This window comes from Cervus canadensis, chromosome 21 (genome assembly GCF_019320065.1).
Source record: "Cervus canadensis isolate Bull #8, Minnesota chromosome 21, ASM1932006v1, whole genome shotgun sequence".
In the NCBI taxonomy this organism is placed as follows: domain Eukaryota; kingdom Metazoa; phylum Chordata; class Mammalia; order Artiodactyla; family Cervidae; genus Cervus; species Cervus canadensis.
In genome coordinates, this window is record NC_057406.1 from 26,805,861 (window position 1) to 26,821,103 (window position 15,243).

The window sequence follows — 15,243 nt, forward strand, 5'->3', positions numbered from 1 at the left end:
CAAAAATCTTCCAGCAAACAAAAGCCCAGGACCAGATGGCTTCACAGCTGAATTCTACCAAAAATTTAGAGAAGAGCTAACACCAACTTACTCAAACTCTTCCAGAAAATTGCAGAAGAAGGTAAACTTCCAAACTCATTCTATGAGGCCACCATCACCCTAATTCCAAAACCAGACAAAGATGCCACAAAAAAAGAAAACTACAGGCCAATATCACTGATGAACATAGATGCAAAAATCCTTAACAAAATTCTAGCAAACAGAATCCAACAACATATTAAAAAAATCATACACCACGACCAAGTGGGCTTTATCCCAGGAATGCAAGGATTCTTCAATATCCGCAAATCAATCAATGTAATACACCACATTAACAAATTGAAAGATAAAAACCATATGATTATCTCAATAGATGCAGAGAAAGCCTTTGACAAAATTCAACACTCATTTATGATTAAAACTCTCCAAAAAGCAGGAATAGAAGGAACATACCTCAACATAATAAAAGCTATATATGACAAACCCACAGCAAGCATCACCCTCAATGGTGAAAAATTGAAAGCATTTCTGAGTTACTTGCTAGTAAATGACTGAGGTAGTGTTAGTCTAAGCTCTTCAATTTAAATTCATTTTTTACTCCGTTTTGTGCATGTGTACTTAGTCACTCAGTTGTGCCCCACTCTTTGCGATCCCAAGGACTATAGGCTCCTCTATCCATGGGACTCTCCAGGCAAGAATACTTTACTATGTTCCTTTTTTTATACACTCTGGCTGATAGCAATATGCTACATTAGAAAGCCCACTGAACTGTGTTGTAGGAAATCTTTTTGGGTATGATCCTCACAACTAGCTTAAAAACTAGTTAAACAGGTCATAGATAACTAGTTAAAAAAAAAAAAATCTCTCAGGTTTATTTGCCTAATCTGTAACATGAGGAACTTAGAACTAATGAATTTTAATATCATCTACAACAAACAAGTTACTGTCCAATCAGAATACTAATTCAGAGTAACTGAAACTACTGCCTCTCCACATTGTATTTCCTCCATGCTATCATGCGTTGCTCCTCATTTTTAATCTATCTAGTTCAAGATGTTTACCATGATAGATTTATTAGGAATCTACTGATTTACCCAAAAGCACCACAATATTTTTGCTATAATAAATAAAATCATTTTTACAATTGATCATCCTTTTGTTCAATTGCTGTGTGGTACAAAATCTTTATGCAAAGAACAGTACATGGCAATACACTGGTAAAAAAAAAAAAAACAAAGAAAAAAAAAAAACAAAAAAAACAGTAAAATAGGCATACTTTCTGTTTTCGTTCCCAATCTAGTGAGGCAAACATATTTTCAATCTTTTTTTAAACAGCAAACAATGACACAAATTGAGAAATTTTATCACTCCTACTCCCACATTTCAAACAGTGTAGCTCAGTGTATAAATTAAACCAAATTACTGAGTTACTCAAATTTCTTTTGTTTTAGTTTTCATCCCTCCTATATCTGGAGAAAAGCTAAGATAAGTTGGAGTGGGTATGTAGGTATATATAGTTTCCAAATATAAAACACTATGATTTTCAAATAGTGGCAGGTGAATTGAGAGCATTGCCACATTCTGCTTCTAATACAGTAAAAACAGGGGAGAGTACATGAGAACCTGTGTAATTGCAAATCAGTGAATAACACCAGGAGGACAGTCTTCAAATAACTTACCGTTTCTCTTGGATTGCTGAAAAGCCTTCAGTAGCTTTGCTAAGTTTGGTTTCGGGACATGCTGGAGAAGAAAATAAGAGCTTGAAGCATAACAAGTATCAACTTGAATAAAAGAATTATAATCCCCCACCCCCCATTACTATATGATCTAACACAAAGAGCACAGGCTCTGGAGTCATTCAGATGTGGATTCAGATCCCAGTTCGGCCACTGACTAACCTGCAGGCACACTGAAACCATAATCACAGAAAGCTAGCCAATCTGATCACAGGACCATTGTTTAACTCAATGAAACTGAGCCATGCCGTGTGGGGCCACCCAAGACGGATGGGTCATGGTGGAGACGTCTGACAGTATGTGGTCCACTGGAGAAGGAAATGGCAAGCCACTTCAGTATTCTCGCCTTGAGAACCCCACGAACAGTATGAAAAGGCAAAATGATAGGATACTGGAAGAGGAACTCCCCAGGTCAATAGGTGCCCAATCTGTTACTGGAGATCAGTGGAGAAATAACTCCAGAAAGAATGAAGGGATGGAGCCAAAGCAAAACAAGACCCAGTTGTGGATGTGACTGGTGATAGAAGCAAGGTCCGATGCCGTAAAGAACAATACTGCATGTTTTGTTAGGTCCATGGAATGTTAGGTCCATGAATCAAGGCAAATTGGAAGTGGTCAAACAGGAGATGGCAAAAGTGAATGTTGACATTCTAGGAATCAGCGAACTAAAATGGACGGGAATGGGTGAATTTAACTCAGATGACCATTCTGTCTACTACTGTGGGCAGGAATCCCTTAGAAGAAATGGAGTGGCCATCATGGTCAACAAAAGAGTCCCAAATGCAGGACTTGGATGCAATCTCAAAATTGACAGAATGATCTCTGTTCGCTTCCAAGGCAAACCATTTAATATCATGGTAATCCAAGCCTATGCCCCAACCAGTAACGCTGAAGAAGCTGAAGTTGAATGGTTCTATGAAGACCTACAAGACCTTTTAGAACTAACTCCCAAAAAAGACGTCCTTTTCATTATAGGGGATTGGAATCCAAAAGTAGGAAGTCAAGAAACACCTGGAGTAACGGGCAAATTTGGCCTTGAGGTATGGAATGAAGCGGGGCAAAGGCTAATAGAGTTTTGCCAAGAGAACACACTGGTTATAGCAAACACCCTCTTCCAACAACACAAGAGAAGACTCCACACATGGACATCACCAGATGGTCAACACCGAAATCAGACTGATTATATTCTTTGCAGCCAAAGATGGAGAATCTCTACACAGTCAGCAAAAACAAGACCGGCAGCTAACTGCGGCTCAGATCATGAACTCCTTATGGCCAAATTCAGACTTAAATTGGAGAAAGTAGGGAAAACCACTAGGCCACTCAGGTATCACCTAAATCAAATCCCGTATGACTATACAGTGGAAGTGAGAAATAGACTTAAGGGACTAGATCTGATAGACAGAGTGCCTGATGAACCATGGATAGCAGACTGTTGTACATGAGGCAGGGATCAAGAATATCCCCATAGGAAAGAAATGCAAAAAAGAAAAATGGCTGTCTGAGGAGGCCTTACAAATAGCTGTGAAAAGAAGAGAAGCGAAAAGCAAAGGAGAAAAGGAAAGATAGTCCTATTTGAATGCAGAGTTCCAAAGAATAGTAAGGAGAGATAAGAAAGCCTTCCTCAGCGATCAATGCAAAGAAATAGAGGAAAACAACAGAATGGGAAAGACTAGAGATCTCTTCAACAAAATTAGAGATACCAAGGGAACATTTCATGCAAAGATGGGTTCGATAAAGGACAGAAATGGTATGGACCTAACAGAAGCAGAAGATATTCAGAAGAGATGGCAAGAATACACAGAAGGAATGTACAGAAAAGATCTTCACGACCCAGAGAATCACGATGGTGTGATTTCTCACCTGGAACCAGACATCCTGGAATGTGAAGTCAGGTGGGCCTTAGAAAGCATCACTATGAACAAAGCTAGTGGAGGTGATGGAATTGCACTTGACCTATTTCAAATCCTGAAAGATGATGCTGTGAAAGGGCCGCACTCAATACGCCAGCAAATTTGGAAAACTCAGCAGTGGCCACAGGACTGGAAAAGGTCAGTTTTCATTCCAATCCCAAAGAATGCTCAAACAATTGCACTCATCTCACACACTAATAAAGTAATGCTCAAAATTCTCCAAGCAAGGCTTCAGCAATACGTGAACGGTGAACTTCCAGATGTTCAAGCTGGTTTTAGAAAAGGCAGAGGAACCAGAGATCAAATTGCCAACATCGGCTGGATCATAGAAAAAGCAAGAGAGTTCCAGAAAAAACATCTATTTCTGCTTTATTGACTATGCCAAAGCCTTTGACTGTGTGGATCACAATAAACTGTGGAAAATTCTGAAAGAGATGGGAATACCAGACTACCTGACCTACCTCTTGAGAAACCTATACACAGGTCAGGAAGCAACAGTTAGAACTGGACATGGAACAACAGAGTGGTTCCAAATAGGAAAAGGAGTACATCAAGACTGTACACCGTCACCCTGCTTATTGAACTTAAATGCAGAGTATATCATGAGAAATGCTGGGCTGGAAGAAGCACAAGCTGGACTCAAGATTGCTGGAAGAAATATCAATAACCTCAGATATGCAGATGACACCACCCTTCTTACAGAAAGTGAAGAGGAACTAAAAAGCCTCTTGATGAAAGTCAAAGAGGAGAGTGCAAAAATTCAGAAAATGAAGATCATGGCATCTGGTCCCATCACTTCATGGGAAATAGACGGGGAAACAGTGGGAGCAGTGTCAGACTTTATTTTTCTGGTCTCCAAAATCACTGCAGATGCTGATTGCAGCCATGAAATGAAAAGACGCTTACTCCTTGGAAGGAAAGTTATGACCCACCTAGATAGCATATATAAAAGCAGAGACACTACTTTACCAACAAAGGTCCATCTAAGTCAAGGCTATGCTTTTTCCAGTGATCATGTATGGATGTGAGAGGTGGACTGTGAAGAAAGCTGAGCACCGAAAAATTGATGCTTTTGAACTGTGATGTTGGAGAAGACTCTTGAGAGTCCCTTGGACTGCAAGGAGATCCAACCAGCCCATCCTGAAGGAGATCAGCTCTGGGTTTTCATTGGAAGGACTGATGCTGAAGCTGAAACTCCAATACTTTGGCCGCCTCATGCGAAGACTTGACTCACTGGAAAAGACCCTGATGCTGGGAAGGATTGGGGGCAGGAGGAGAAGGGGACGACAGAAGATGAGATGGTTGGATGGCATCACTGACTCGATGGACGTGAATCTGAGTAAACTCCAGGAGTTGGTGATGGGCAGGGAGGCCTGGCGTGCTGCGATTCATGGGGTCGCAAAGAGTCAGATACGACTGAGCGACTCAACTGAACCTTCTCATGGGGTAAGCATTATGACAGATGACATCAGAAACCCCAGATGTTCCTCTCCTTACCCCAATTGACTGCTCTACAAATACTACGACACCCACCAGATTATTTTCTCTACCAAAATGTTCTAGAAAAAAAAAAATTATCCCTGGGAGTTTAGAGCACTACTGAAGAACCAAGACATTTAAATTAATCGCTATATTCTGAAATTTGCTTGCATGATTTCTACATGTATGAATTATCCCTTGGGAAGGGAAATATGAAAGTTTAGACTGTAAGTAGAACCTTATTTAGATAGGTTACAAGTACAAACAGGATAAGCTCCTTCTGTTTGTTGAACAGCTAAAGGCAAATGATTGTTTCAATTCGGCTCCTTCGAAGAAACAGGGAGAAAGAGCAAGAGTAAACCTGTAGGGAAATGATCGTGAATGAAAGCCACAAACACACTAAACAGAAAGCCACGATCAAAAATGTTCACAACAGAGGCAGAGAGAGATGGACTTAAAGAATAGACACTGAAGGAAAGTATTCTGCAAGGAAAAATTAGGTTAACAGTAAAAAAAAAAAAAAAGAAGCAAAAAAGGTGGGGGAGGAAAAGAAACCAGAGAGAGACATTCCTAGTCAAGTACAAACTTAAGGGAATAAAATAAGCATAATAAGGCTTGTGGAAAAACATGTACTTTTAAAATGTATATACAATAGATCAGTAATACATCAGTATTCTTAAGGATATACTATGAACAAAGCCTCTGTTTTGTATGCTTTTATTAATATATAAATTACACATCTATATTCTGCAAATTTTATGAAAATATCAACATATGTTGTCTATAAAACATATACTTAAGACAGAGGCTTTTGTTCATAATATATCTCTAATATAGCAATCTGTATTACTCCAAAACTTTTTGTTTATAAATACTACCGTATTAGAGTTCAATTTTGCCACTATAAAAAGTGTCATTTGATTAGTCACACATGGTCATCTATCACTACCTGAATGTTGTAAAGTATTCGTTGAGAGAGAGAAAAATTGATTAAGAAATATTCCTAACTATTCACTGGGAAAAAGAACTGGTAATCAAAATTCTGGGGAGAATGTATGGCTTGAAAAGAAACATTTAATGGAACACAAGATGGGGCAAAAAAGGTCAAAAATTTTCACCTAAATTTCTCATCTCACAACCAGTGGACACTGAAAAAAATACTGTAACCTTTCACTTTTCACATATTTCTTATTTATTTCCTTGTTATGCAGGACCCCCTTCCTCAACATAACACAACTGAACTACATTACCTGTCACATTACATAGGATACCGTTTGTCTCTTCATTTATTCACATTCAATAACTATTAACACGGTTCTTACACTCGAGACCTATGCTACATGCTCCAGGAGATGCACAACTGTTTCCTGAACCCCACTAGCTTACACTGACACGGGGCTCTAAGATGAACACTTAAATCACAATAACACAAAAGGTCTGAAATCTGAAGGTTTAGACTCTGACACAGGACACGGGGTAGGTCTTTTTAAAAATACAATAGAAAAAAACTCCCGAGTTGCAAGTTTTATCTCGCGGTTATTAAAAGTCTCTGCTTCTATGAAGTGAAAGTCGATCAGTCGTGTCAGAATCTTTGCAACTCCATGGACTCTACGGTCCATGGAATTCTCCAAGCCAGAATACTGGAGTGGGTAGCTGTTCTCCAGGGGATATTCCCAACCCAGGGATCGAACCCAGGTCTCCACCATTGTAGGCAGATTCTTGACTGTCTTGAGTATTGCACTGTGAGTATTGCAAAAGTCATGTCCTTATGGTTTAAAATTCACAGTAAGAGTCTTTATCCTTGACCAAAATTCATAGTTCCTTCATTGTGGGAAAGCTTTTCCAATACAATTTTCCTGTCACTCTATTTTCCAGCCCATTGTTTTCTTCACCCCACCTTCATTATTCACCAAAGTTAAAAATGAGAAAAAAAAACCAACCAGTCATATTTCTATAAAGTAGTTTGCTCTGAAGAACGTTCCATTATAAACATAAAACAGTGAGAGGGACACCATTGCTGAAGTTAAGAGTAAATACTACATGAAGCTAAATTCAGAGTACGGAAACTGATTTCACAGGAGTGCACTGTACCTTGGTCTCAAAATCTAAGACTTCATCATCTGACGGAGGCCATGAGTCAGCACCAGGTTTGTTGGAAAACCTTTAGAGCATAAACATACAACAAAAATGAGTGAGTTCATTTCTTTAAATGAAGGGAAAAAAAGCAAATGAAAGTTTGGCTATCTATGCAGTAAACGAAGTTTCTTGACATAATTAAAATTTGGCCTCTGTTTTCAAGCAATTTTTTTAAGATATTTTGATGCGGACCATTTTTACAGTCTTTATTGACTTTGTTGCCATGTTGCTTCTGTCTTATGTTTTGGCTCTTTGATCCCAAGGCATGTGGGATCTCAGTTCCTCTGACTGGAGATTGAAAGCACACCACCGGCATTGGAAGAAGTCTTATTAACCATCTTAACCACTGCACCCCCAGAGAAGTCTCCAAAAGAGATGTTAGTTACCTATTTCTGCTTCCATCTCTCCCAACCTATGACATATCTAGGGAAGACTCATTCTTAGTTTCCATTAACAAAGACTGACAGCCAATATATTGGGAGAGCCTGAAAATAATATGTTTTCACCAAGTCCTAATAGCTGAACTGAAAATCTAATTGATGGACTGAAATAACTTTTGTTTGCCCAAAGTGGAATAAACCTGATGACTTAAAGCAGAAGGATATGCTGTTCCTTCTCCATTGTCTGTCCCTGGTTCAGAGACTAATCTGTGTCCATCAAAAGTGGCAGTCTTGGTCCTTCAGCAGGGGAATCACTTATGGAGAAGGCCCCATTCCTCCCTTTACTGTAAAGGGGATACAGGAGTCCCCCGCAATGTCTAAAACTGAAAATGGACACAAGTCAAAGAACTAATTTATATGTTTCACTTATATGCTACCCGGGTACTTCTCAATTTCTGCTGAGGGACACGAGAGTGGATGCTGGAGTCAGGCAGGCCAGCTGTCAAATCACAGGTCAACTCATTTTAACCTTGGAATCATGGGTCAATTCATCAACCTCCCCGAACCACAGTTGCCTGATTAAGTAAAGCAGGACACAGTGATTTACGACGCTGCTCTGGTGACTCCATGAGGTCACAGACGTTGCGCACATGATGCAGTCTCTGACCCAGAGCAGGACGCTCAGCAAACAGTAGCTTCTCTTCTCTGTGTGTTCTCCTAGTGACACACACAAGTTTAAAAATCCGTCAAATCCTACCTGCTTAAAGAGTCTTCTTCAGAACTCGTATCCACTAGTGAAGAAAAAAGGAAGACACATTTTAAATCAACAAAAGAAAAATACAGACTATTAAAACCTCAAGACTGATGTTTTGTTTAAAAGTATTCCTTTGGAACCACACCTGGAGACCACACTAGAGGGAACAGTGATTGTACTATACTCATGGGCCATTAATGCCTGAGAACCACTCCTCTCCTTCATGGTCATCAAAGGCAGAACAGAAAAAGAAAGAACTGCTGATACAAGGACCATAATGCTAACCAACCTCTAGGAGACTGACAGAAAATGATACTACACCGTTAATAGAATCAGTACTATAAACTGACAATAGCACACTTGGACAGCACAGGATTTCCGGACTTCCATCCCCTGGAGCAGTGAACAGAGCCTGCAGGTGTCTTGCTGGGACATAACACAAATCCTCCGGCTCTTCAGTTCAGGATGAAAATGCCCTATCACAAGGAAGCGTGGTCTACAGGTGCCGAACTTCAGAGCGTGGTAAAACATAGGAAACAAAGTCTTCCTGGCCCTCTTGCCAAATGCAAGAGAAGTATGAAAGATGTAGTGATTCCAGGTTTAGCAAGGATAATCTCTTGACAGGGAGGTGGGGGAGGGTAAATGGGTAAAGGGGGTCAACTGGGTGGTGAGGATGGGGACTGGACTTGTAGTGGTGAGCATGCTGCAGGGTACACGGAGGCTGAGCATTTTTAATGTTTTAAATATCTATGTGTACATACTAATAAATGTGAAAAGGATAATCTCTTGAGACTGTCACCTTCCATTGTTCAAGAGTATCTGGACCACCTAGAGCAGGATGGTCCAAACAGTGCTGTGTTCTACTGAGGGCTATCATTACATCAGTCCTCCCCATTATACGGCAAAGGTTGGCAGAAATCATGCTTTTTCAGCTTGGAAGGCATTCGTCATCAGACCCTAAGCTGATGAACAAGGGGAGGGAGGGAAGCAGAGAGGAAGCTATGGACTCTGGTGCTGTTGGACAACGTTTCACGCGTGTCGTCGTCATGATCTGATGCTGGAGGGATGACTCACGTGCAGTGACTCCACGGGGAGGGGAGCGCTGCAACCTCGAGCCTGGAGGGCAGGGGCAGTGACTTTTACATGTCTGCACCCTGTGACATCAGAACAAGGCTTAGGACGCAAAAGACACTGGAAAGTTATCTCTTTGGTGAACAAATGAACAAATAAACAAGAATGTCTTCTTTGAAAAGTCTGTTTCAAAAACTGTAGAAATTAACCAGGGACAACTCTATTCTATTCTGAGCATACTGAAGACCAAGACTCTGTGTCATCTCTGTATCTCCTCTAACGTGTAAAACCAACCTAGAGAAGTTCTTTGGTCGATGTTGTTGCTGTTTAGTCACTGAGTCGTGTCTGCCTCTCTGTGACCCGATGGACTGTAGCTCACCAGGCTCTTCTGTCCATGGGACTCCCCAGGCAAGAATACTGGAGTGGGTTGCCATTTCCTTCTCCAGGAGCTCTTCCCGATCCAGGGCTGGAACCCGTACCTCTGGCATTGGCAGGCGGATTCCTTACTGCTGAGCCCCCTGGGAAGCCCCCTTTGATTAGACAGAGGTGAACTAGGTTTCAAGGTGTTCTCAGACAGCTTGTACAGTGTGCTAGATGCCACATCGAGGGGACATGGTGGTGTTTTTGCTCATGTGAAGTGTGTTGGTTCTTTTATTAGAATCTGCGGAGTCCCAAGTTGATCTATTTGAAAATCTATTATGATCATCTTTTAAATAATGGCAACAGAACATGGTGTTCTTACAAAACTATACTATCATGACAAGTATCCAACACACAGAAGAAAACATCTGGTTCTAATGAAGTCAACCTATCTCACTCTTTTTGGATCTGTGAGGAATAAAATTGGTAATAGAGACCTTGTTGACACAATAGGCAAAATAACCGGTGCTTCTCAACTAGGCATCGCTTTTCTGAGCTGTACTATTGGAAGGTATCTTCCGAAAGTAATCTCTTCCTGGTATGCTGCACACTGGTTCAGCACTGCAGCTCTTCTTGTTTATCACTTCTTATCCTACCAGGAAGGGACTGTTGAGGTTCCCAGTTTAAACGATGGTAACTTTTTTAATGAGACCAATCACTACACAGTAAGTAATAACTACTCATTCACTAAATGCAAACTATCTGTAAAAATTAAAGCTCCACTTTTATAAGAAGTCAATTTGCTATAATAGGATTACAGATGAAATATATATCATACTAACTTAAACACTTTTTGTAATGTACATAAAAATCTAATACAGGATTTTAGGGGCTGTAATTAAACACATGGAATGCTTTTCAGACAATACTGTCTCTGATGTTAAATTACCTACAATTAACTTCTTTAACAATTCTGAAGACTAGACTATTAAGAAATTCATTTAACAACACACATGCAATTTACACTAATTTTATCATAGTTCTTTGATTATTGAAATTTCCTCACTCCTACTTTATCTATGGTAGAATCACCAAGAGTAATTCATTATTATCAGATGACGTACCTGGGTTGCTCTTTTCGGGAGGAGTTTTAGGCCTCTTTTCTTTATATTCAGAGATCAGTTGGCAAATGCTATGTGTTAAAAATGTGATAAATAATATTTTAACACTAATAGGAAAAAAAGCTACCAACTATGTTAAATTCTTAGATTATTTCAGACAATGTCAGCGATAATATCAAAACTACAATTGTCCCATACATTTCAAGTTTCTAAGTTCCACCAAGTTTTATTTAGCATGTATTTAAAGGAGAAAGAAAAGGAAGATGAAGTAGTCATGAACTGAGGGCAATAGAGCTCAGCAGATTAACTAGATTTAGCTTGGCATATGAAAACTCTTTCCAACTCGCAAATCCTAGCTCTGTAACCAACTGCTCTTTGTTCCGAGAGAATTGCTTCTCTTGAGTTCAAAGTCATCCTCTACACAACTGGGATCTTACTGCCTTATTTCACAAGGGGATTAAGAGGAGGTAATGAGATAATATATCCCCAAAATGCTTGCAGAAACAGTCAAAGAATGGAATAATTTGCTCTTGAACGTTATTGTTGGAACTACTTTGGAATTCCAAGTAAACCAATGTGTGTTTTCTTATATGTTTAGCATTCAAGGGTCTCAGGAAACTGTTATTAATTATGGTGATTAGTGTTCTCTGTGCTTTGTGATTTAGGGAATCTCAGCTCTTATATAATTTGTACCTACATTTATTTATAAAATATGAACTCACTACATTAGGTAACATAATTATCCCCCATTATTGCAGCTAATCACACCAAGCACAGAAAACTAATCACAATCAAGACCTGGCCTGGACCACTACTCTCTCTTCTCTACCTGCTCAAACTCTCAACCAGCAGATCTTTCTGACAATGATGCTTAATCTCCATGTTCATCTCTGAGTCACGTGGAAGACATAACCCTACTCTTACAGTGGATACTGGCAAGTCCCAGGCAGGGCTTACCTCTCTGAATTCCTCTCTGAACTAACTTACTTGAGATTTAAGGAGTTCTGGTGAATGGGTTCCTGGTGAGGCAGACTCAGAAAACGTTTACGGTTGAGGCAGATAAATCCTTTGGAAGATTTTCATTATTGCAGGAAACAGATCCCATGAGGGGGCCAACCCTCCATGTAACTATGGAATCTCAGGCAAGCTGACACCCACTACTCTGGGAAGGATGACAGGGAACCTATGACCTAAGGAAAGGTGCCCCACAGGATAGAAGCTGCCTGCACCGAACAGAAAACTCTCACTGGTCATGTAACAAGTGACAGTTAAAATTCTTTTTGGCGGCAGTTTAGTGATCACGGGCATTTTAATGTGGACACTTACATATTAAAACCACTCAGAGCAGCATATTCTTCTGCAGTCCGTCCAAAGACATCTTGAGAAAAGACGTCAGCACCTCGCTGCAGGAGAAGGCTGACGACACTCATAGACTCGTAACTGACAGCAAGGATGAGGGCGGTTCTACAACAACAGAGAGACGACGTCACCCTCAGGAAGCTGAGTGAACTCACAGAAACAGCTCGTTTGATGTGCTTTACCAAGGTAACATCTTGCCCTCCCGTGAAGAACTGACCATTTACACGCTCAAGTGTACATCCTTGTAAATGACCTCCAAGGCTAAAACGAAGCGACGGAAAAGCAGCCTCCTGTCCCACTGTGATGGCACATAGCAGCACTTAGTATTTCAGAAGTCCCTGATGGGGACTTTCCTGGTGGACCAGGGGCTGTGACTCCAGGCTCCCAAGGCAGGGGGCCCAGGTTCCATCCCTGGACAGGGAACTTCATCCCACATGCTGCAACTGAGAGTTCCCACGACTAAGACCCCACGCAGTCAAATAAATAAATGCTTTTCAAAAATAATATCAAAGTCCTTGATGGACAAGAAACTGTGCTGAGGTCACTTATCTGAGGCAGGTGACTATTTAAGGAACGAATCCCCCATTTCCTCCTTAGTCTGATATATTATGCTTCAAAATCAGCTAGAGGGTGGGTTAAGCAAAGGCTATTTGTTGGCTTAAAACAAAAATATTAACAATAATGGAAATAAAAATTTCCAAATAAAAAAACCGTGGCACTTAATGATGTGGACAAGCATGTGCTCTTCACTAAATGAAATACTATGTATACGCACAGCCACCTTTGAAGGGCGCATTACTATTTGCCCTTTTGTATCAGGAAACTTATTTGCTGATGATAAGTAATGTGCCCAAGGTCATAACCCTAATAGGGAGGAAAGCTAGGAGCTGAACCCAGTCTGAATCTAAAGCCCATCATTTTCATCTGTATCATCCACCTCTGACTTATCTTTGTTGAAGCAACTGTTTATCCAATTAAACCTATCATTCTTCCTTCTACCTTCACTTAAAATGAAAACATCAAAATGTACTAGAAATAAAAAGGGATAAAAACTGATGAGCCCACAGTATCTGGTGACAGTGATTACTAACCACTTTTTCTTGTTGTTTAGTCACTAAACTGTGAAGGACTCTTCTGCAATCTAATAACATCAGTATTTTTCAAAGAAAGTAATTGAAAGCAAAGAGTCACCCAAAAGACAAAATCAAGTCCTTTATGTTTAGTATGCATCTTTTAAGGAAAAATATACACGAAGTAGAGGTTAAACAATCATTATAAAAGAATTAAGAAATTCGATACTGTCATAAGGTAAACTAAAAAGCAGAATCCACATTGTATAAAGCTAATGAAACTAGTATGAAATCCCTCAGCTCCTACAAGATCAACCAGAAAAAAGAACAGGTTGCATATGACATCACTCAGTATTATAAAGGAATATGAATCCTGCTATATATCTCTGCTATATAGTTTTTCACGACTCCCAGTCAGAATAATTGGTTTTCTACCCAACTGATGAAGTGTTGATCAGAAATGAAACCTTATTAATTTAATCTTTATCTTGATGTTAGCACCCAAGAACAGCACTAAGGTTTTTAAAAAGAAAAAGAACAACTGTACCTTTTCATCTTATCAACCGCGTGTACATTTGCTTCTTTCTTTACTAAAAATTCCACCATTTGCTGTTTCCTTTCTCTTATGGCCAATAATAGTGGTGTGAGGTCATCCTGTAAAACAGGAAAAACCATTTCGAATGTACCCAGTTAACCTATTTCTAAACTGAACTGAAAATCATGCAATAGATTCTCTGAACTTAAACATATAATTCAGAAAGCAAATAAACGGGAGCCCCTCCTCCTCTTCCCCCGGCGCACCTTCTATCTCTTCAAGATGCTCCTCCTCCTGGCCTTCCCTGGGGGCCCAGGGGCTAAGATTTGAGCTCCCAAGCAGGGGGTCCAGGTTCCATCCCTGGTCAGGGAACTAGAGCCCAAGTGCCGAAACTCAAGATCCCACCTGCCACAACTAGACCCAGTGCAGCCAAATACGTCTTTTGAAAAGGGAAAGAATAAAATGCTCCTCCTCTCCCTCTTCCAAAGATGAACCACAGAGTCATTCTCTAAAACTCACTTTCAACATTTACTGGTTCCAAGGATCTTTGCTTCTATCATAGTATCTATCAGGAATATTGCAGTATTTACTTGCTCTATTACTAGTCTCAACACTCCTCCAGAGAGAATCAATTAGCTACTTGATTTCATAGCTGCATATTTTAGGAACAATGCTGAGGCAAGAATACATCATCTTATCTGTAGCATGCATAACCTATCCAAGGATGACCAAGAGTAACCTCATGAGGTTTACAGACATTCCAATGGGAATGTTATCCTCTACATGAACATGCAAAGAGAAAGGTTGTTTTCTTTTCTTCCACAAAAACCAACTGTGGGCACCATGTTTCTCGGCTTTCTCAGCAAAGTCTCTTGAAATTTAATCTTATTCATTCTCCTTTGCTTGTTCCTTCCCCCGCCCTTAAGTTAAACTGACAGGTCAGCATTAGCTAGATGCGGTTTCATGCAGAACAACACCGCTTATCTTCAAAGACCTTTCTTTCACCTCTCATGTGATGACCTCCAGACCTCCAGGGAGAAGCTTCCTTAATCCCAGAGTTCTGGTCTCTGTCTTGATTTACGGCTCTTAGTGAAGGATTTCAAGGTAAGTTACCAATAAATATGCACTCAGCATTTTCTCGGGGAGTTGCTCTTCCGTGAACTCTCCCCACGCTCTCTCTCATAATCCTGTGTGTCTGGGAGACTCATTCAGGGTGAAACCGCCACAACCAACTTAAAAATTCTAATTTGAAAAATTCAATCCCATCCTTAAGAGATTCTTTTAAAATAT

The 15,243-nt window shown here is 40.1% G+C and overlaps 1 protein-coding gene across 1 annotated transcript; it reads right to left on the reverse strand.

Moving 5' to 3' along the window:
* Window positions 1-1,582: 1,582 nt before the first annotated feature.
* On the reverse strand, window positions 1,583-14,033 carry LOC122423143 (POTE ankyrin domain family member A-like). The gene is made up of 7 exons (XM_043439917.1): window positions 13,966-14,033; window positions 12,316-12,453; window positions 10,993-11,060; window positions 8,441-8,474; window positions 7,259-7,328; window positions 1,719-1,779; window positions 1,583-1,626 (listed from the first exon to the last, which is right to left on the reverse strand). Exons 1-7 carry the CDS (start codon window positions 14,022-14,024, stop codon window positions 1,583-1,585), a joined length of 474 nt encoding a protein of 157 aa, XP_043295852.1. The 5' UTR covers window positions 14,025-14,033.
* Window positions 14,034-15,243: the final 1,210 nt, after the last annotated feature.

What these genes read in the sequence shown, in the direction of transcription:
- LOC122423143 (XM_043439917.1), bottom strand. Translation starts at nt 14,024, where the DNA reads ATGGTGGAATTTTTAGTAAAGAAAGAAGCAAATGTACACGCGGTTGAT. An exon ending in GCGGTTGATAAGATGAAAAG is followed by an intron (nt 12,454 to 13,965) that starts GTACAGTTGTTC and finishes CTGTTGTTGTAG; the next exon opens with AACCGCCCTCATCCTTGCTG. An exon ending in TCAGCAATCCAAGAGAAACG is followed by an intron (nt 1,627 to 1,718) that starts GTAAGTTATTTG and finishes TTACTGTATTAG; the next exon opens with AAGCAGAATGTGGCAATGCT.